At 35.2% G+C, this 22,155-nt stretch overlaps 1 protein-coding gene across 3 annotated transcripts in view; it reads right to left on the bottom strand.

The window, feature by feature from the left end:
- Window positions 1-22,155, bottom strand: part of CSMD3 (CUB and Sushi multiple domains 3) — a 383,091-nt gene that overhangs the window by 216,464 nt on the left and 144,472 nt on the right. For 2 of the 3 annotated variants that reach the window (XM_054385442.1, XM_054385443.1), the window contains exon 6: window positions 17,293-17,405. In XM_054385442.1, coding sequence (XP_054241417.1) covers window positions 17,293-17,405 — 113 coding nt within the window. Of the gene's footprint in view, window positions 1-2,191; window positions 2,501-17,292; window positions 17,406-22,155 lie in introns of all 3 variants that reach the window. The other variant, XM_054385441.1, reaches the window with a different exon arrangement.

The raw sequence follows: 22,155 nt of genomic DNA, 5'->3' as shown, positions 1-22,155 counted from the left end.
AGAAAAATACCATAACATCAAAGCCATTGCACAAACGACTCTCCTTACATCACAGCTGCAGAGATATAAGATCATCTGAACAAGCAGATTGCATATTTGACTGCACCTAAATGATTGTATTGCATATACATAAAATCCCATGCAATATGTTTTTAAAAAAATATGCAATAATCTCTAGAAATAAAAGGAAGGTTTTGTGCCCCCTCACGATCTTTGTATTCTTCTGTTCTGACATTTCTTCCTGTTCTTCTCACCTTTGACATTTATTTAAAGTCAACTGCAAGGGATTCCCTTTGAAAACGACTGAAATAAAAATAACTGTTAAAAGAAGTTCTAGAGTGAAAGTTTTGGAGAAAGTATTTCAAGATATATTGTCTCAAGATATAATTTTTTTCATTATTCTCACAAGCTTGAGACAAAAAAGTCACTCTTTCCTTTGAATTTGCATTCTCAAAATTCTTCTCACCACATTACTATCATTTAGAAATGAAAATCAGTACCATTTGTTTACTTTCCATTGGATCCAGATGTTAAGGAGCACAAGGTGACATTAAAAATAGTTGTAGACTCAGAATTACATGATGTTATACAATTAATTGTATTTGCTGGATTTATGTTATCCTACAAACAATAATTAACACATGAACTGCTTTCTGAAGAGACAGAACACATTTATTTACAATACAGTCTAGGACTGATTCTAACTTGTGCAGAACAAGCAATTCACTGATTATTCAAGAACTTCAGTATCTCCTGATGGAAGATCTTACTTGCAGTAACTGCCATTTCTAAAGAATGAAACAGGAGTCTGATATACTCTGGACTTCCATTATTTGGTGCTTATGTGCACATAAACAATGTATGATACTTCCACATCATCTTGGGCACACGCCTAATTATATTTCCTCTGGAAACTGATCTACATGCACAGCACAACCACAGCCAAATGCATGGAACTTACTACTCATGTACAGATCATTTCCTTTTTTTTTTTTTTTTTTTTTTGTTCAATAGATTTTATGTTCATGTGATACACCTAATTATCCAGAATTTCTAACATAAATGCTCAATATCCAGATGTCTTGGGGATCAGCATTTCAAGGGACTGAACAGATTGCCAGCAAGGTGTGGGCGAGACCTACTCAGTTTTCAGTTGGTGGCATTTAGGCTACAGAAATTTACATTAAAAAATCTCTAAACTTGGTGATTACCCAAATAAACTTCACTGTGACCCAACATAGTGAAGGATGCAGAACTGTCTTCCTGAGCCTTTCTGCACTTTATAAGTTGGCTTTAGAAGAAATGAAGTTTCATCAATTTTTGTAGCACAGCATCAGCTGTAGCTTAATGATTTCTTAAATACAGAGTCAAAGAATAACAGACTATAAAGTGGGAACCATCTATTTGTCATACTATTCAATTTTTTGCTTTTCACATGAGCTGATCATAGTTTCTCTATCCCACTCCTGCCCCTCTCAATCCTAGCTTCTATGGATAGAAGATTTACACTTCACATTACAGATACTGCATTACTGTACTGAATTACTGCACTGTATTACTAATTACTGCACTAACATACCGCATTAGCAGACCACATAATAAGTCTGTGTTTCTTGGTCTTCCAATATTTTAAACATAATGTGATGGTGGACAAAAAAAGTGTTTAAAACGTGTTTTGATAGAATAAAAATGTACAGATGTTTTGAAAAGCCAAAACACTGCTGAAGATTTAAGCAGATGGGAAATTATTAAAATCACATCATTGATTCTTTTTGAACAAAGTAGCTATTTATAAGGTATATTTTTAATGAGTGTAGCTAAGCACACATACAGAATAAATTAATGTTTTAATTACAACTCTAACTTTTCATCAGATCTTATTTGCACTATGCTTGGTAGTGAATATAAAGATATAAGCTATAAAGTAACATTAAAAAAAATCCTTATCTTTCTCTTCTGTCTTTTTGTAAATCAAATTAATTTAAATTGCTATGACAATATCATTATTAATTTCATTTTTCCACCTGGCTGCCCCCCTAGAACTCAATTTCAAGCAGATTTTTAATCCCTTTCCCATTCGGTTCAATTACATTTCTAAATTTCTAAATGCATACCTTGACCTTTCACTTCTAACGTATACAAAATATTTTTTCTGTAACTACATGGGCACAAGTAAAATAATATCCAATACCTCTATGAGTAACAACTGCAAGTTCTTTAGTTCTTTCTATCTGCTGAGCATTTCTTGGTCGCCGTCGTGTGCTTTGTAAAGTTTCTTGCTGAAGGGAGAGTGCTTCCTTGGAAGTGGCCGACTCCCAAATGGATTTTCTTATATTCATAGCTTGCACTTGTTGCTCTTCAGGAGGTTGTCTATAGGTGGTCACTGCACTGGATACAGCAACATCAGCAGATGTACTAGCAACAGTAATAGCACCAGTAGTGTCCGCAATACGCTCCTCTAACTCACCAGTGGAGGCAGTTTTGATCAAAGTGGAAGAACCTGTGGGACACACAGTAGCACTGGATGCTAACTTTTTCTTTGGAATTGTGTTTTCCTGGTCAACCTAAGAGATTAAATTTCCCTCTGTTTAACACAGTAAAAATAGCTGACATAAAAAAGGAAAGTCGATAGGCTTTATTTAAAAACTGGAAGTAATCAGAACATGTTTTAATGCTAGTGAACACTTGGTAATCATAGTGATATGTACACATTTAGTTTTAAATGTCCTCAAAAACTTTTGAGCCAGTCAGAACAAGCAGCACATCATTTCCACCCCAGTAAATTCAGTCCTGAAATCAGCATGGCTAAAGCAAAACATACAGCTATATCATTAAAGGGACCCCATGTGCAGAAAAGTGATAACCACCCTTTTGAGGAGTGACACAGCTGCATTGTACAGCAACCTAGGTAGTAGATGAAGCTTCTGTATTCCAACTGCCAATAACACTGCCATATATGGGCATATATTTTATTCTTTTCCTCAAAGCTCAGCATGGGAACTAAAAGTCTTTTAGACCTGATACAAAGCCAAGGGTAGATGGGTAGTAAAATACATGCATTTAACCAAAATATCTAAGCATAATTATCTATGCTTGATATCGGATAAACACTGCATCTGTAATTCTTCTTTGTTCACCACTTCCTGCAATAGGTTATATTATTTTATTCAAAAGACCTACCCCCAAAATTTTTGCTGAGTAAAGAGAAAGTTCGTCTCAAAGGAAAAAGAAAAAAAGAAAAATACACTTGCTTTGATACAGTGACAACTTTAAAGCAAAGCATCTAACTTCTTAGGCCTCCATATCCAATTACACTGAAAAAAAAAAAAAGGACTCATTCAGAAGACCAGTAAAAGGCAAACAACTTGGTGTGATTTACTTAGAAGATGTTAATGCAAAACTCATGTTGTGTATAAACAATCTGGTAAATATTAGTTACTGTATAGAATAAATGCATTCATTTTTGCCTAAATATCATTTGTAATCTGCAAAAGTATGAAATTTCTTGTCTTAGTGTTCTATTAAAACAGGCTGAGACCAATTGAAACACCTATGTTATATGGACAATATAAGATACTCTCCATTTCAACCATCTGCAGTCAAAGTTGACCTTTCAACTTGTCAGAGATATGCTCTTAACAATGTTAATTCTCTATGTGATATAACAAAAAAATCACATATTCATTTTTCATAACCTTTTTTAGAAAAAGACAAATTTGAAAAAGAAAAAAGGTACAGGAAGAAAGGGAGATTGATTTCTGCTATTTAGATAAATGTTAAACCAACAATTTACAGTCAACTGAACCAACTCAGCAGGAGGTAATCACTCGAATTCACAATCAGAACTGAAAAAAATTGAAGCTGGAGGGACTGCCAGGATGCACCATGGGAGGAAGCAACATGGATGTGGAATCAAGGACAAGTAGTTGTTGCTTGGGCACAGATTCACCAAGAAAGTGAACCTGACCAGCCCATGTTAAAGCAGTCTCAGACCTATTAGGCTGGACAACCATTTCTCTGAGTCCTGGTGGATATAGAATAAATTAAAATCAGTAAAAATGATGACCTTTCACATGTCAAATTAGATTGCCTAGGTGAGGTAAGATTTTAAGTGATATTTACATGTGAAAATTTGCAAGTATGTAGAAGTGCAAGGACATTGAGCTAATAATCTAGGGAGCTATTCAGTACCCAAAACTGTCATGACTACTAAGACCTTGTGTAATGCAAACATATGGAAGACCCATAAGCCTTTCTATTTATACAGGAGTGGAGGTTGCTCCTGATTCTTTAGTAAAGGAAAAAGGCAAGAGCCTTTGACATTTGCCTGAGACAAAATTCCAAAAATAGATTATGAATCTGTTCTAGATGCATACACTTTGCATATGCAATATGCTACAAGCATACAGAGGGTTCCTGTTGTAAATATGATAGCAAAGGAAATTCACCCAGATAAACCCGTAGTGAAAGTTCTTATTTAAATTCATCTCATGGACTAACTTTTAACAAATAATCTTTGAGGGAATAAAATAAAATACACAAAATAAAGTAGAAAAAAGTATCTAGTACAGTCAAAATTGGTTTTGTGGATTTGAGTGATTTTTTTTTCCTTCCCTTTTAGAAGACTATGACTTGGGAAAGCATCCCTTGAACGGGGCATGCTAGAAAAAAGTATCTTCTCTCTACAATCAGTACAGAAATCTAAAATGTATTCTTGGAACTTGCAATTAATTGCTATGCCTTTAATTTTTTTCTCACAGAGTTTGAGCAGAAAGGTAAAAGAATGTAAATAAATCACAATTGGGTGTAAGAAAGCAAAATAATGGTTATTCTAAACACTTCCATTGGAGAGAGAGAAATATTTAAGAGTCTGTACTCAAAACAAAGCACATACAGTCTCAGTCTGTCTGGTGCTTCTCTGCTGGGCAGTCTGTGTTTCTCTTCTGGCCTTTTGCTTTTGGAGGATAACACACACCCGCATATTGACTTTGAAAAGCTAAGTTTAACAACCTCTCTGCTTCTTGGCTTTCATCCTTCTGCCAGGGGGGTTTGGGGAAGGCAGGGGAAGAGGCAGGGCTCCTCTGGGGCCAGGGGGCTTTGTTGTGTTTTTCTGTTAATTGTACATATTTGTAAATGTGAATAGTGTATATTTGTACATATTCATTGCATTGTGTTGTAGACTGTTATTTTTGCTTGTAAAATACAGCTTCATTTGCTTCTGAACTGAGCTAGTCTGGAGTTGTTATTGTGGGAGGGGAATTTCAGCCCACCACACTACAGTACTAATATGCAATACTAAATTTAAATTTAACAACTTTTTAGAAACTGTAGGCCTGAAAAAAATGTATTCAGCGTAGTTTCTATGTGTCAAACTCAGAATCAGAAAAATGCAACTCTTGTTACTGCTCTTGAATCTCTATACACTTTAGAAAGAAATTGTTTTATTGACACAAATTAATTTTAGACAAGACAACCAGAGGTTTATGTTCATTTTAGAAACCTGAGCTTTGTGCTATGTTACCAGGTTATGTTCAATCCCAGATTAAAATGCAGATTTCATCTGTGGCTGTTGTTTCCTACTAAACCAGAACTGGTTTTGTCTTCCAGCTCCATGAGCTTCCACAAGAATATGAGTGATTAGTCAGCATCTATTAACATATGATTTAAGATTTACCTTTTTTATTTTCCCCATAAAATTAACATGACCAATATTTAATTGTCATTCTTTCTTAAAATGTATAACTGAAAAATATGGTTTTGCAGGATTTTAAGGAAAATTTATTAATTCAATAAATGACAGTGAGAAATTACAAAATTGCTATGCTTTTAGATATTAACCACTGATTGGACTGAAGCAAACTATTCCCAGTGCAATGTCATTTTAAAATAAAGATTTGACATGAAGTATGTTGCTATAATTTCTGTTACTGCAAGACAGACACTGTAATTCCACAGATAAAGAGTCAGTAAAATTTGACTGGCAACTAGTAAAGGTCTGAGATGCAGCTAAAGATGGTCAATCTCCCTGAGCAATTGCCTTAAATGCATGAGAGTTGCTCTTTACATCTTGTTTCAAAATTTGTCATTTGCCTCTCATCCCCACATCTTGCTCCACTAGAAAAAGTTTGTCTCTGTCTTTTCAGTAACACCCAGGCAATTGGAAGCTGCTATCAGCTTTCCTCTCTTCTCCAGGATGAAAAGCCTGAATGCCTCAGCCTCTAGGGCAAGCTTTTCATCCTCCCAGCCAACTTAGTTGCCCTCCACTGAACTTGCTCCTGCAAAGAAACCACCTTGCCTGCCATGGAGCCTAAAACTTGTATTATTCCAGACAGGGTCACAAGAACATTGAATAAAGGACAGTAATCCTTTCCTTTGATCTGCTGGCTATCTCCACTTCTTACTGGACTGTAGGTAGAGTATGGCCCATTTATGACTATCCTCTAAATTTGCATTTTTTTTATCTTGGGCAGTAGAATAACAGAATAAAACTGGCAAACTGTTCATGAGACCAAATATATAGGATCTCAGGCTACTGTTCAGCAGCTATTCTAATTCATCGTAATTAATTTTGCTTCCTTTTGTTTTCATGTTGTCCACAATTCATATGAATTGGTTGAGAACTTAATTTTTTATTCCTTTTTGGTACTAGAAGGCAACTCTTACCATTAGTCATTCTCTTACAAAAGTTGTTCCTCTCTTTTTCAAACTCTCTATTGTTATTTCTTCTCTTTTTATCTTTTCTATTAATTTAAAATATAAATCTACTCCAGCAGTGAAACATACCAGAACAATCTGCAAGTAACAACTAGGCATTGGCCAGAAATTTTTAGGGATGCAGGAGATAAAGACATATGCTATCTTTAATTAAATGCAAATGCATGTATCTATGGTTTCCCAGATGTTTCTCTCAGTGAACTTATGATCATCTGATTTTTTTTTTTTGAAAGTAGATACTTTATATACCTTAATTTTATGAAACGGATTAACTCTAAAATCTGAGTTTCTATTTAGACAGAATCAGTCTTCTAGTTTTTGATATCAGAGAAATGCCAAATACCTTAGCAAGATTTCTCACCTGCACTAAACCCAAAGCATAGAAAAAAGGGGTAGATTTCTTTTCCATATATCTATCCAAATAACAGATCTTATTCCAGTGACTTATGTTTAACCATACGAAAATGAGCAACGTAGGCACACCTAGGGATACTCTTTTCATCTGGTTTAACTTCAATTAAAAAAATATTTTGAAAGGCCTATTATTTTTAATTAAAAAAAAGCCCCAACCAACCAAACAAAAACCCCAAACAGAAACAAAACCAAACTTTTACATGAATGTATGTTTGTAAATGAGAAAGTAGAGATCTGAAATACAAAAGAATTTTCATGTGATCATTGATTAGATAGATGAAGTCACACTTTTCTTTCCAAAGAGATATGCATCAATGCAAGATGTATCTGTGGAGTTCACCATAAGCACAGAAAAAAACCCCAAACCACTAGAATCAGAATAATAATAGATTAACAACTTCATATAAATTGTGTTCCCTTAGCCCATTCTGTGCATATTATATACTATATATACTCCATTATACTATAGTATATGTACTCCATTATACCGTACAAGTGCATTACAACCCAAAAAACTTCAGATCTGAATTAATATTTCTATGTATATCACTATGCAAGTTCTATTCAAAGACTGCTGGGACTCTGAGGGCTCTAATGGGTCTAAGCAGCACTGTCCGGTAGCCCCTGGACCTCCCCTCACCCTTGTCCATGGGTGCAGGACCTGTAGTTCATAGTCATCAGTTGCTGCTTCAGTGATGGCACAGCAGTGCTCAACTCCAGCCCCCCACAACCCTGCCCTGCCCATCCATGGGGTTAATGTGTCTGCCTGGACTTGTTCTGTTCCTGTTCCCATTGAGGTTTCTGATGCCCAGGGTTGGGCATGCCTCCAACTGCCCCCCAGCTTTCCCTGCTCCATGAAGCAGTGGCACCAGCACTGGCTGTGATGCACTGCACTGGAAGTACAGATCCCCTCTGGCCTCCAACTCACCAAGGAGCTATCAGCCCTTGCTGCACTCTGACAATTACTATCTTAATCACTGTGAAAAATACAATGACTATGAACAAAGAAAGCATTACATTTAATAAGATATGCTCTTCTCACTCAGAATAAATGAGGTTAATGTCTAAACAGAGCAAATGTTAATTATAAAGTAATGCAAAGGTGAACAATTTATAAATGAAACTTTACTGTCTTTTACTTTTGATTTTGTCTAAAAGGTCAAGACAGGCTAAAAAAATACTTTTAAAGAAAGGTCAGATCCTAAGTGAGATGAAAACAAATCTCTGGGAAGGAAGCTTCTTCTTACAGTACAGAAACTGATTCAAAGTCCACTTAGACTTTACCAAGAAAAAGCTATTCCTGCAGATTACATGTTGACAGCATAAAGTAGGCAGTAAATGAACTTTTAAGCCACAAAGCAGGCATCCAGTGCAAAAGAAGAGCTTTGCCTCAAGAAAAGCTTCCCAGTGAGATGCACCAAGTGAATCATTAGTTAACAATTTCAAGCTGTCTTACACTAAATGCTTACACATTTATTTTTACGTCAGAAGTATTAGGAGTTACACAGGTATTGCCTTAATGAGGATTTCAGTCAATTTTGATCCACAATACAATGACAGTAAGGAGAAACTTCTCTTTCAACAGCCAAAACAGTTACTAATATCCAAGTCAGTTACTGCAAGCATCTTTCCTCAGCAGTGCACACTGTGTTATGTTGTCCAAGTGCTCACAGAGACATCTTCTATAAGACAAAGTGATACTGACACATCAAATATGGTAATTTGATTTACAAAAAGGGCAGCTGGGTTTGGATACTTCTTACATTCCTTATCTGATAGAATCTAAGGAGGTCAAACCTGAGACTACTGGTTTCTTAGCCTGTATGAACACTTCAGACTTCCACAAAGTTGGAATGAACCCCTGGAGACTCTATAGTCTAACCTCCACCTGCTAAAAGCTGTGTCAACTAAAGCAGGTTGCTCAGAATAGTGTCCACTTTGTGTCCAGTATATATGTCTACATAGATTGAGACTCCCACAACTCTACTGGTAAGCAAAACTAGCAGGTAGGCTTCATACAAAAATAAGGAATAAAAGCCAGAAATTGAGATTGAAAAAAACAAAACAAAACAACCCCAAACAAAAAAGAAAACAAACAAACCAACCAAAACAAAACCCAAAAACAAACCAACAAATAGGAGCCCACAGAAGCAGGAGGTTGACATGCAGAAACTAGTGTAAGCTCTCTACTTCAGACATTGATATTAATTTGTTGCAACATATTGTGGGATGCTTTCCACTTCAAACAGGGAGAGTAGAAAGACCTAAAGACATTGTGCAGAATTCTTTATATATTTTCATTATTCTAGAAAACTATGAATTAAAGGCTAAGACTGCACTGAGCTTAAGTTGCTTCTGAATTTATTTTTCTTGAAAGAGAAAGACTGTATATGAGGAATAGAAGTTTTTTAAACTCAAACAATGAGTCATGCTGCATTTCAAATAAAGATACTTATTCAGGATCAAGGATTCAACAAGAAGATACTACAGAGAACATGAAGTACTTCCATGTCCTTTCCTCTGAATCTTGCTGAGATTGCAGACAGGAGAAAACGGCAGTTTAAGAAAATACCTGAAACCAAAATCAATAGACTAAATTTACAGTACTTTAAAGGTCCATCACTGACACAATAAGAAATAAAACAAAGCAGGAGGCACTATACAGGCATTAAAAGCTCTTTGAGCCATCATAAATACTAAAATATGATTATTCTACTGGGTGAATGGCAGCAATTCCCAATTTTTCATCAATGGGTTATGCAATAATTCACAGGTTTCTGAAGTAAAGAATTTTATGAGGGATGTTATGAGCATCACTAAACTTTTGTTTGCGGTTTTTGTTTTGTTTTGTTTTTAATGTTTGTTTGGGATTTTTTGTGGTTTTGTGGTTTTTTTTTTTGTTTTTCCTGTTTGGATTCTTATTTATTTATATTGGTTTTGAAAGTTTTAAATGAATAATACTCCTTTCTTAATATCCCTGAATAAAAAATAAACAGTAAATGTAAATGAGAACAGTTTCTTTGTGTTTTTATCTGTGGAAGATTGTTTTTCCACAGTCAAGTAACATTCTTTGCAGTATATAAAATTATATAAACACTAAGGATGTCAAATTCTAACAAGCTGAAATAACTATCACTGAAATTTTGCTGGGATTAATACCACAAAAGGAGACATTAAAAATATGCATAAAACAGATTTCAGATCTTCTCCTATATAAAAGAATTCACATACTGCTATGATTTATGTAAACTTATCTTCAGAAAATTCTTTTAATCCTTACTTGGGGCAGAATCCTTCATAATTATTTGTGAAATGTCATTACAAAATACATTATTTGGTTCTGTACACCTGGCTGTTGTTTTCTTATGAAAATGATCTATTAAATATTCAGCTCATTTTCTCTTCTACAGAGGAGATGGAATTACCTCCAGTCAGTAGTACATAAAACTAGCATTTGCTCTTTTCTAAATAATGACAAAAATGTGTAGAATAGAAAAGGAAACAAATATATTAAAATGCTTGAATGTACCTAAAGCATAAGAGATTTTTCTTTAGGATAATTGTTAAATTAAGAAGCCTTGCCCATAAAATCATTAAAAAAATGGTACAGACCCTTTACTAAATCACTTCATATTTATTTCAAAAGCAATTAGAATCTGTCAGTTTAAACATTAACACAGTCTGCCTCCTTTTCATATTCAATATTAGTTCTACTGACTTGAAAAAAAATCTTATTTGAAGTAGAAAAAAAAAGTGAATTAAAAGTTTAGAAACAGATCTTTCTGGGTCTGTATACAATATCAGAACTAATTAACTAATTGCCAACAATGTTATTAAAACCTAAACCGGGAGAAATGTAAAAATAAGTTCCTTAAAATGAAGGAGGTTCAATAAAATGCAGCAATTTTTCTCCTCCCTGACTGGACTATATCATTCTGAGCACTGTTATTGTGTAGATATATTGCTGTTAATAAAAGACTTCTCAAGAGTGTAAAGGTGAAGAATCATCTTCTCAGAAAGTATAGCTTGGTATAAGATAAAGCAAAGCTAAAAGAACCATGAGTGTGAAAATCCACAAAAAAATTTAAATTCCCTACATTGTCACACAAGTAAAGTTCTTGTTATGCCTGGAGGTGAAAAAAAAAAAAAAAAATTAGTAATTTACTGGGAGGCTCTGGTGATTTCCTTGCATTCTCTGAAAACAGGATTCCTATTTCCTCTATCTGTTGCAAAATCAGGGCTGTTTGGGCAATACAAATTCAGGGACTGAAAAGTCATGAATTTTTAATTCTCAGAACTAAATATCTGTCTGAAAAAAAGAATAAAATCTATCACCTGTCAAATAAATTACGAATGCAACCAGTAATTTATTTATACTGCCCTGAGCAGAAGCAGACACAGCCTTTATTTAAGTAGCAGACTTCTACAGAGGTGATCCAAATAATGCAGCACCTTAATTTCTCCCAGGGACTCTCCAGATCATGAGTGGGCTGGTAGTAAAAAGCTATTTCAACAGGTAGTCACATTATATGGATTAAGACATCTACATTGCTATGTCTATAGCTGCACTGGCTATATAAACTACTATATGTACTGCATTATATATATATATATATATTCCAATAAATGGAAATCTAGCCAGTCTAGTCAGAGAAATGTGTTGTAATTCATCTTAAAGCACACACCTTGGACAGGACTTAAGAGCTGCCTATATGCTGGTTGCTTTCATTTTAGTTGTTCTTCCCTGTCATCTAGTTTCTGTGCCAGAATGGCATGGTCTCTTGTAAATTCCTGTTTGTCAACACCATGCAGATGTCTTAGTTATCTACTCAATCCCTATCATGTCATCAGCTGAATCACTGCGACTTGCAGTGACAGGATTAGCTAGGTATGGAGAAGATTCAGTTGCCCATACATAATTTGGGTCGGTGCAGTTTTGCTACTTCATAGCATTCTGCTTGGCAACACCTTGGCTTGTCTGCCAGAAGAGCCTCTGCACCTCTGCTACTGGTGTTACAATATCCTGGATAGCTTAGGTGATTGCATACATCGATGCACACATATTCATGTATAGGTGAACTGTGTCCCACAGCTCCCCAACTTCCAACAGATATTTAGATAGCTATAGGTGTCTAAACTATAAGTTACAATACAGAGACATCTACACTTCGGTGTCTTGGAGCTAAATCTCACCCAGGATTTCATTGTGATGGCTGAGTGTTCTGGCAATACACAATACTGTGTACTGTTTGTTGCAACAGCTTTTAAGACAAGAATGAATGAGAAAGTGTTTAAATTGTTAGATGTTTTTTAGAAAAGTGCTAAAGACAGATTTCCCCCTCTGGAAACTCTAGCTATGATGTTCTGAGGCAGCTTAGTACTGTGTACTTTTGTTCTTTACCTGACTGCTGATAGCTTAAAATTCTCAAAGCAAAACCAATTAAAAAAAAAAAAATCTAAGAAAAGTCTGACTCCATAAATCATTTCTGAATGAAGACACATTTCTATTCATATGCAAAATGACAGAAGCAATAAGAAAAGAACAATGGAAAATCAAGCAGAGAAAAAACCTTTTCAACATCTCTTTTATTCACATTGCATCACACATTGGAAGTGCTGGCATTTATGTTATTTCACCTCTACATAGTTGGCTGTCGAGTATTAAGCAAAGTAACCTTTTTTGTGCTTTTCAACATGAGCTTGGCAGCTAAATTTTATTCTGTTCTGAAAAGCTCATGGATATATTTCATCTCATCACCTGTATTTTCCTATAAGCAATGATTCTTAATGGAAGGCAGATCCAACTATGCACTCAGTACATTTGACACAATTCTGTTCATAGGAGAAGCAGTAATTTCTACGTAGCTTAAACAGAGGGAAAGGAAAGTTGCAAGGAAGCAAAAGCAGTTAAGGAATTCATCTCACAAGTGAAATAAACAGTACAGGGCTACTCTTGAACCTTCCAGAGCTTCAAAGGAGGAGGGAGGGAGAAAGAGAGAGAGAAAGGATGCTGGATCTCAAAAGATACCAAAGTTATACATTCTTAAAGTAATTGTTAAGTATCAAAAAATGAAGAATTGTTTTCTAAAAGCCCTTTCATAGTTTGGATACGCTTGACAAAAGATATTGAAGTTTGAGTACACCAACCTGTAAGACTGGAAGCTGTGAAGCTAACTTAATTCCTTCTGTCCACTTAGATAATATGGATCTGTACATAACTGATGGATTGCAAAGAGCAACTAACAGAAAGCAGTAAGCAAAAGGAAATTTTACAAGAACTGCAAATGGAGTAAAGAGGCACAACCGATTTTAGAAACAGCAAAAAAGGACTACCACTGCCAAGAAACACTGAAGCAGCAGCTTCACAAAGATCCAAAGAAGCTTTGGTTCTACTTCAGCCAACAGTTTCTAATTCAAAAGGAGTGTTAACAAAGCAATAAAGACAGAAAATATCAAAGCAAAGAACTCCCAGTGAATAGCAAAGTGCTGAAACATGGGTGATCGGAGAAGCAAGGATAAATGTCTTGGTTATGACACCACAACCTCAACAGGGAAACATTTTGATTCTCGTCTACTTGACATGCATCACTGATTATCATTTCCCAAAGTCGTTTAAATATTATATACTTCAATATTTTTTTCATTAAAATATGTACCTTGGAAAATGTCATTTCTTCTCTATTTAAAGTTAATTTAAACATTTCCACAGGTGCTAGCAAGGCAAAATGATAATTGATGAAATTAAAAGTATATTTATGAAAGGTTGTGCAATACTCTAGGTTTTCTGTTGATCTTTTTTTCTGTCATATGCAGCTAGATTAAGACGTGGCATCACATAATTTTTAGTCTTCTCTTCAAATGTCTAGGCCACAGTAGCTTTAAATATTACACTGAAGCTATACCATGCAAGGCTACTTTGTGAAAAATAATATTTAAAAAGGCAATTTCATAAATTTAGGAGTACAGAAGGGAGTAAAACTTGGTTATTTCATATCCTACCTAAAAGTAGCCATAAAATCTGTTTATTTTCTTTTTGAATGCAGCAATGAACAAGATTGTTTGTTTGTTTGTGTTTTCATATTCAGATTGTGACTGCCATAGATGGTAGACGCTTGATAGTGGGGGGTGAAGAGGGCACATGTGATTGATGAGAGGTCAGGAGGGACCCTGTGTTGGTCACAGGTGACTCTACAATGGACCCACCACAACTGAGCCCAGCAGCAGATCTTATGACATCTCTTTGAAAATGTATTTAAGTCAAAAAGTATTGAGAGAAAGGAACACCACCAGAGCAGAAGTGTTCCATCCCAGAGCTAGTAATACCCTCAAAGGGACCTGAGTCATGGAAGAACCACAGCAGTGCAGGTTCCTCCTCTGAAAGACTGTAGCCCATAGTAAACACATATCAGAGTGGAGGAAATGAATAAGAAGAAAAGAACAGAAGTAGTGTGGGAGAAATGGGGAGTAGCAGAAAGGCATTCCTAAACCTTGCCTTGAATCTCCTGCACTGTCTGCCACATCACCCAGAGACAAAGCATAACCTGGGGTGGAGCAGAGGAAGGGGAAGAAGAGGCTTCTGAAATGAAATCAGCCCTGTGAAAGGGAAGAAAAGTGTTTCCCCTTACTATTTAACTATTTGTCTTTGGCTCCTAACACCTAAATAAATAATTGCATGTTTTATATTAAGATTGTTTTCCCCAGGGCAATAGTTGAGTGAATTTCCCATCTTCATTTCAACCCACAAATTTCCTTAGTCTTGTTCTTCCAGTTTTCAGTCTTGTTCCACTGTGAGGATGAGAGAGTGAGTGGCTGTAGGGGTACTTTGCTTGGGTCAACCACAACCCAAATATACTAGTACTAAAAGTGCAGTTGTGCAAACAAAACCAGCAAGCTAAGGGAGTGATTAGGTGAAAAGAGTACGGAAGTGCCAAGCAGTGATGAAGTCAGAATTATGCAGTGTTCTGAAGTTCAGAATTTAGTCTGGGTCCTTTGAAAGATACAACAGCAGAGTAAAGCTAAAGTAGATGAAGTGGTAAGAACTTACTAATTCTGGTTATAGTACTACATACACTCTCCTTTAGCCTACCACTCACAGAAAATATTCCTCCCTATTACGTGACAATGCATTTTCCATTTTCTATTATCAAAGTTAATTTCTAATCATATCTTCCTTAGTATGCATATTTAATGATTTTATATGCCAGAATTATTTACATTCAGCAATATGCCATTGAAAACTGAAGAAGCAAACCAAAATAACAGTAAAACCTTCATCATGTAATTCCTATAAACTTAGCTGGTAAAGAGAAAAGATACATAGCAAACTCAATCTCCCTTACCTACCAACTCACATGTTTTATTTGAGTTGCAGGAAACAAATTTTGAAACTAAAAAATGTTCTTTCATTACCTATTGTCTCACACTTGCAGCAGGAATGTACATGTGTCATCTGAGACACTTTGTTCTTTTTTTCAGCAGTTCAAACTGAACGTCTCAACAAGCCCAACAACTTCACATATACTACCAAACCAATTATCACATCTCAGTTGTGAAGGCTCTATTAAAGTGCTCCCACTTGTATCTTTAAATGACCCCATAAGCTAGCAATTCCACAGAAAATAGTGTGGTTTGTTGTATTTGGTATGAAGGATATTAAAAAAAAAAAAAAAGTACTTTTCATAAATAGTTATAGCAGCCCTAGGGCTAAAGTAGGATGGCTCCTTTTACATAAATTAACTAAGTATACATATTCCAGAACATCAGTGGATTCAGGAAATCCAAGTAGATATATACAATATTTGCTGAAGCAGTAATCAAATCTGTTCTGGCTTTGTATGGAGTATGTTATCTGAAGCAGTTACACAGAGATGTAAAAAGTTTGCTATTACCAAAGATCAGTTACATTTAAAAATTAGTCTTTCGTTAGATGCAATTTTTACATTAGTCGATTAGTTTTATCAGATCCTGGAAAAAGTTATAGAGCTAATAACGAATCATAGAATCAACCAGGTTGGAAGAGACCTCCAAGATCATCCAGTCCAACCTATCACCCAGCCCTATCCAATCAAGTAAACCATGGCACTGATTGCCCCATCCAGTATTTTCTTGAGTATCTCCAGAGACAGCAGCTCCACCACCTTCCCGGGCAGCCCATTCCAATGGGCAATCACTTCACGCTGTGAAGAACTTCCTCCTAACATCCAGGCTATACCTCCCCTGGCACAACTTGAGACTGTGTCCCTGCCTTCTGCTGCTGATTGCCTGGGAGAATAGCTTCTATGCTAAATTTCATATAGAGAACACTAGAAGAATATAATCTTCTAGGTTAGAAGAAGATAAACGTATTTGGAATACTATGAGTTTTCTTTTCCATCAGATAAGTGGAAAAGCACAAAAACATATGTTAGGTAACTAAACCCTGAAGATCCATTGATATATTGTAGATACTGAAAAATACTATTTACAGTAATGCTTGTGAAAAAAACAGACAGTATTACCATACACTAATTAAGTTTGTTTTTATTAACACTTCAGCATTAGAATGACCTTTTTCAAATTGGTGATTTTCCAAAGCTAATGCTTCAGATGCTTTCCCACATACTCAGTAATTCTTGTTCATAAAAACAGTAGATAAGAATCTTACAAGGTTAATTAAACCCTCAGTAGTTCAATACATTCAGATACAGGTAATGATTAAATACTTCATTAGTAAATAGAAACTTACTCACTGTTTTACAAACATGAGTTAAACAACCATAGGGGCAAACACGTGTTTTAATGATGAAAACACTATTTCTGTGTTAGTAATTTAATATCTTTCAGACTACTAGGAATATTTTTAAAACTGAGTACTTACACTGAATAAAGTGGATATCTGTTATAATTTGTTTTATAACTGTATTTAGATGCATTAAACGCACTAGCCATACTCTAACATTCTATGACTTGATGTAACAGGTGCACAATCGAATTTATCATCTATGCAAATACAAACTACAGCTTTAGGAGGATTTAATTTTTTTTAATTATTTTTGTATGGCCCTTCCCTTTTACTGTACAACTTCAGACACTTTATTAGCAAAAAAAAAAAAACAAAAAAAAAAAAAAAAACAAAACAGAAAAATCAAAAACCAACAACAACAACAAAAATTTCTTGGAATGTACCTTGGTAGTGAGTACTAAATCCACGGTATCGGTGATTGCTGTCTGTTACAAAATGTAGTCTGAGCCAGTTTTTGTTGCTGATAACTGGAGGAGGTATATTCATTCCAGAGAGCCTGAATTAAAGCAAACAAAAATTATTAAAAGAATTCAGTAATCATCAGAGCTGAAGATCAGTAGATTTTCCTAAAGCTTTGATAAGTTCTTGTATGAAAACCTATTTTTTCCAAACACATTTATTGACACACTCTCTGTGTGACTTTTTATTTGTCAGTGAATAGTTTGTTATGACAAGTATCAACAGACAAGGTTGTCCACTATGCACAACCACATGATGGGGTACAAATCAACTCTATCCCAGAATCCATACAGTCAGATTACTGATAAGGCACAGCACTATCATGTCAAAAGTTCATGACACTCAGGTTTATCCAGGCCACATCCAGTTTTCCACAGTTTTATCCCTTCACAGTTTGGTGGCCAAATGGTACAAGAACATCTGTAGATGCTGAAAAGTGTTGATGAGCTTATTTTAAAGTCAGTTTATTCATTCTTTTGAAGGCAAAACTCAGGACACCTTATTCAGACTTCAACTTATGCAAGACTGACCAAAATATCAATCTCTGGGTAGCAATGCTGTTGTGCTCTATAAGCATGCTCAAAATACTATAGCAAATAGTAAGGTTTTTTTCTGCTTATGCTTTAAATTACAGATGAGATGGGGAAAAAAAAATCAGCGTGGAAAAAATTAATGTTAAATGTCAGAGGTTCCTTTGCCTTGGAAGGCAGCTATTTCTTGTTCATCCTGTACTCACCACTCATTTTTCTCATTATTTCATTAGTGTGTAAACAGTTGCAAGATCAGGATGTAGTTCTGATTACCTCACATTATTACAGCCTTACCTTGAAATTGTGCCAGAGGTGGATAGGCAAGGGACCTTCATAACAACAACAAAAAAATTGCTTCCATTCTAAGAGCAAACCAATTTCTTTTGGGGGTCAGCCCTAAAGAATGTGCCTCACTCCACCCATCACATTTTCAGTTGTTTTAATGCTGTTAGAAAAAAAAGGTTGAAGCACCTTTAATGTCAACTTTATTCATAAAACCACTTCTAGACTAACTTATTAAAAGCAAACCACCTCATTGCTTAAATAACTTGCTAATCAGCCCATGTAGGCATTAATTTGTGAAGAAGACTTTTGAAAGAATAACTGTTTAAAGATGACATTGTTTTCCAACCACACTACCCGGAAGTAGAATATTTAAGACCACTTTCCACGTTTCTAGGTGCCACCACCCTCTTTCCTTAAGGCAATGAAAGCATGCTTGACTGGCACTATAGGCTGTTAAAGCTCCTTAACATACTTGCTTTAGAATGTTTTTACACTATGGAAACACAATAGCTTATTTTACTCATTTCTGTTGCAGAACATAAATTCTAACTTTAAGGGTAAGAAATATGCTCAAAATCCTAGATCCAGAATTTGAACAGCAGTGATAAAAAAAAAAAATAATACCATGATATTGCAAAAGGATATGGTGACTGGATAAGAAAGCTCTTGTACTAGTATTAGCAATGTGCTAGTTAGCATTAGTATTAGTATCTCTTTTGATGTCTCTCCCACATCCCTGCCCCATAGAATTGCCAGTCATTTCTTCATGAGTCTGTAAATACACTCCTCCAAGGAGCAATGGTTTCACACTAGGCTCTATGTAAAAGGTTGATATTCCATGGAGTTCTGACAGGTTCAATCCAGTGATGCTATTCTTAATACAGTGTGAAAAACATTCACAAACACTACTTGTTTATATATATGCTGCCAACTAAGAAGTTACAGCACTTACCCTAGAAACTGAACATTAATTTAATCCTTGTTACAGACAGAAGAGTAGGAATCCAAAAATGCCACTTCAGCTTTACACAAGTTAACAGGTATAGAAGAGGTAGTTTTGATATAAATATGCATATTAATTTGTCTCCACTTTCTACCACCTGTATTACTAATGTGCAATTCTGCAAAAGGATCAAAGCTTTCATCAAGACAGAAGGAAAATGAAAAGTTCTAGCTTGCAAAGGTTGGTGTGTAGGCAGAAGGCACAATAAGCTCTCCAACTCTCTTCCAAGATTATTAATAACTTTTGACTCCCAATGAATGTGGATTTTTGTTTGTACACACAACTCTGGCAAAGAAATTCTAGTTCCAATAACCCACAGTAATCATTTGTCTGAGCAGAACATCATTCTTGGTTTTGTTTATAGGGGAAAGTCTCATTATCAGAGAATCATAGAATCAGTCCGGGTTGGAAGAGATCACAAGGATCATCTAGTTCCAACCCCCCTGCCATGGGCACAGACTATATCAATGAATTGTTCTCATTAATCATTTTATTACCCAACAATTCTATTTTCAAACTGGTATTTGTCATATGAAATCATGACAATCAGTAAGATGCACAGAAACTTTCATTCCAGTGAAACCTTTAATTGAAGTTAAAGCAGCAGCCTGCTTGTATCATACATTGGTCTGTCAGCTGCTTAACTGTTTTGCCATCCAGTTTGGTTCTAATTTGCTGCATGGCTCTCAGGATAGCAATGGGCCTTAACTTAAGCCTGGCTATTCAGCCATTGAACTTGGTGAGCCTTTTAGCTCTCTTTCCAATATTGCACTTACTCAGTACAAAAATATTTTCTTTCAAAGCACTGAAAATTTCATCAACGTGTACAATGCTGATATCTGTAATTTCATTTAAACTCCCTCCAAAACAGACTAATTTCCTTTTCTGGTTAGCTTTACTATATGGTACAATGCTCTGGTTAGCTATTAAATTCAATTTGCACATTGCTCATAGTGGTTAAAGTAAGGATTGCACTGTAAATCAGCACAAGAGGCAGAAGCCTACACTTTAATTAGCAAATAATAAATATTTCTGTATTGTCACTGAATTTCAGCACAAAACACTTTTTAACAGCTGTAAAGTAACTTTGGTTGCTATAAATATCTTCTTTCAAATGTAAGAAGCATACTTTAGTTTGATGTTTGGCTTTGGAAGGTAGAAGTTTAATTAGCTGTTCTTTTTTGGTACAGCTATTTCTCTGTACAATACTATTGCCTAACAATGCAGGACAAAATAGTTCTTTTATTTAAATTCTCACTCGAATTGTTAAGCAATATAGAGACAACACCCTTCCACTCCTTACATCTAAGATTAAATCTATTGCTGGAAGAGACCTTGCCAAACAACTGAGGTCCTAAGACCTATTTTGACTAGTATGTATTTTGCCTATAAGTCTGCTTTTAAATAACCACAAAAACATGCAAAACAAATTGCAAGTTTATTGAGCAAAGTGGAAGAAAACTTCACCCTAGCTAATTAAATATGCTTAAGGCAAAAACCAGCTTTATTTTAAAAACAGCTAGTACCCACTTAAGCTCACCTATGAAATCAATTATTCATTAACACTTCTACCCTTGACAGGTATAGGCTATACTTAAGACAATTCTAACTACACACATGCTGTTATTGTCCAAGTTGTAACTAAATTCACGATTCCTGATCTTTCCAGTTCATGATTCTATGGGATTATTCCCAGAAAGCAGATTTGCAAGCTGACAGAATTTAAAAAGGTAACTGGCAGAAAATGATTGCTTATTCTGCTCATATAACTCCCTTTTCTCATGTCAATTTATCTTCTCATCAGATGATAAAGCTGTTCACTATTACCATAACGCATTGGCAGCCCAACCTATTTCTGTGCCAGCTAATATTCCAAGAGTAGCACACTGCATCATCTACAGTATTTTCCTAAAATTAAACAAACAAACAAAGTATCTACCATAAAGAAAACACAGCGGCCTTGTCTTTTTTTATAGTTCAAAAGATGCAGCTCCCCTGTAAACTGCACAGATTGCTACACAGCAAACTTAAGTCAGACAGTAGGCTTCCTTTCTGCAGCTGACTTTCATAAGCTCTTAGAAATAGTCATGGGAAACGTTCAGATCGTTCATTGTGAACCAGAGATTAAAGAATTGCTCCACTATGTGTAGTCAAAAACATTTACATTAGTCTGTTACCTAATGTAAATGTAGTTGAAAAAAAAAGTGTTTACTGAAATAATGAACTTTTGTTTCTAATCAAGGGATTAGTAAAAGTGTAAGACTATGCACGTAGATGTCTCAGTGAAGTTCTCTTTGCATCTGATTTGGTTTGTGACTGTTGGTAATTAGTTTACAGAAGAATTAAAGCAGTAACATTCTTCAGAATTAAAATTTTATTCTTCTTGCACTTCATTACATCATCATGCCTCCATTCCCTTCTTTTCTATTGTACTTACAAGGTAATTGTCAAGAATCACTCTGCTTTAGGCTAACTCCAATCCTAAAATCCACTAGTATTTTATTCACCCTCAGAAAAATCTAACATGCAATTCTCACCTTATGTAGCCAAGTGGAATTCAGGGCTGGTTTGTCTGGGTGTTTTAATAGGATAGTTCACATCCCCCATTTCTTCCAGAGTCATCATGACAAAATATTATACACTAACATTTGAAATGCACACTACCAGCTAGCTATAATCTTGACAAATAGCTTTAAAGTCCTTGTTTCATTCATGTGTAAAACTATACTTAGTTACTAAAAACTACACAGTTCATAAACTTCATTTTTTACAAAGAAAACAGAAAGAATCATTGTTTTCTTTAAAGACAAGTGACAAATGGTTAATAAGACACAAACAAGACAAAAATACTTGAATTTGTACAAATTTCAGCTATTCCTGGTATTCCTCATTCTTTCAGAAAGGACAGCCATACTGTTTAACTACTTCCATTCACACTGTTGCTTTCTTTTCTATATATTGCTTATGTG

The sequence above is a fragment of the Indicator indicator genome, chromosome 12, assembly GCF_027791375.1.
Source record: "Indicator indicator isolate 239-I01 chromosome 12, UM_Iind_1.1, whole genome shotgun sequence".
Lineage (NCBI taxonomy): Eukaryota > Metazoa > Chordata > Aves > Piciformes > Indicatoridae > Indicator > Indicator indicator.
This window is presented reverse-complemented; position numbering and strand designations above follow the sequence as displayed.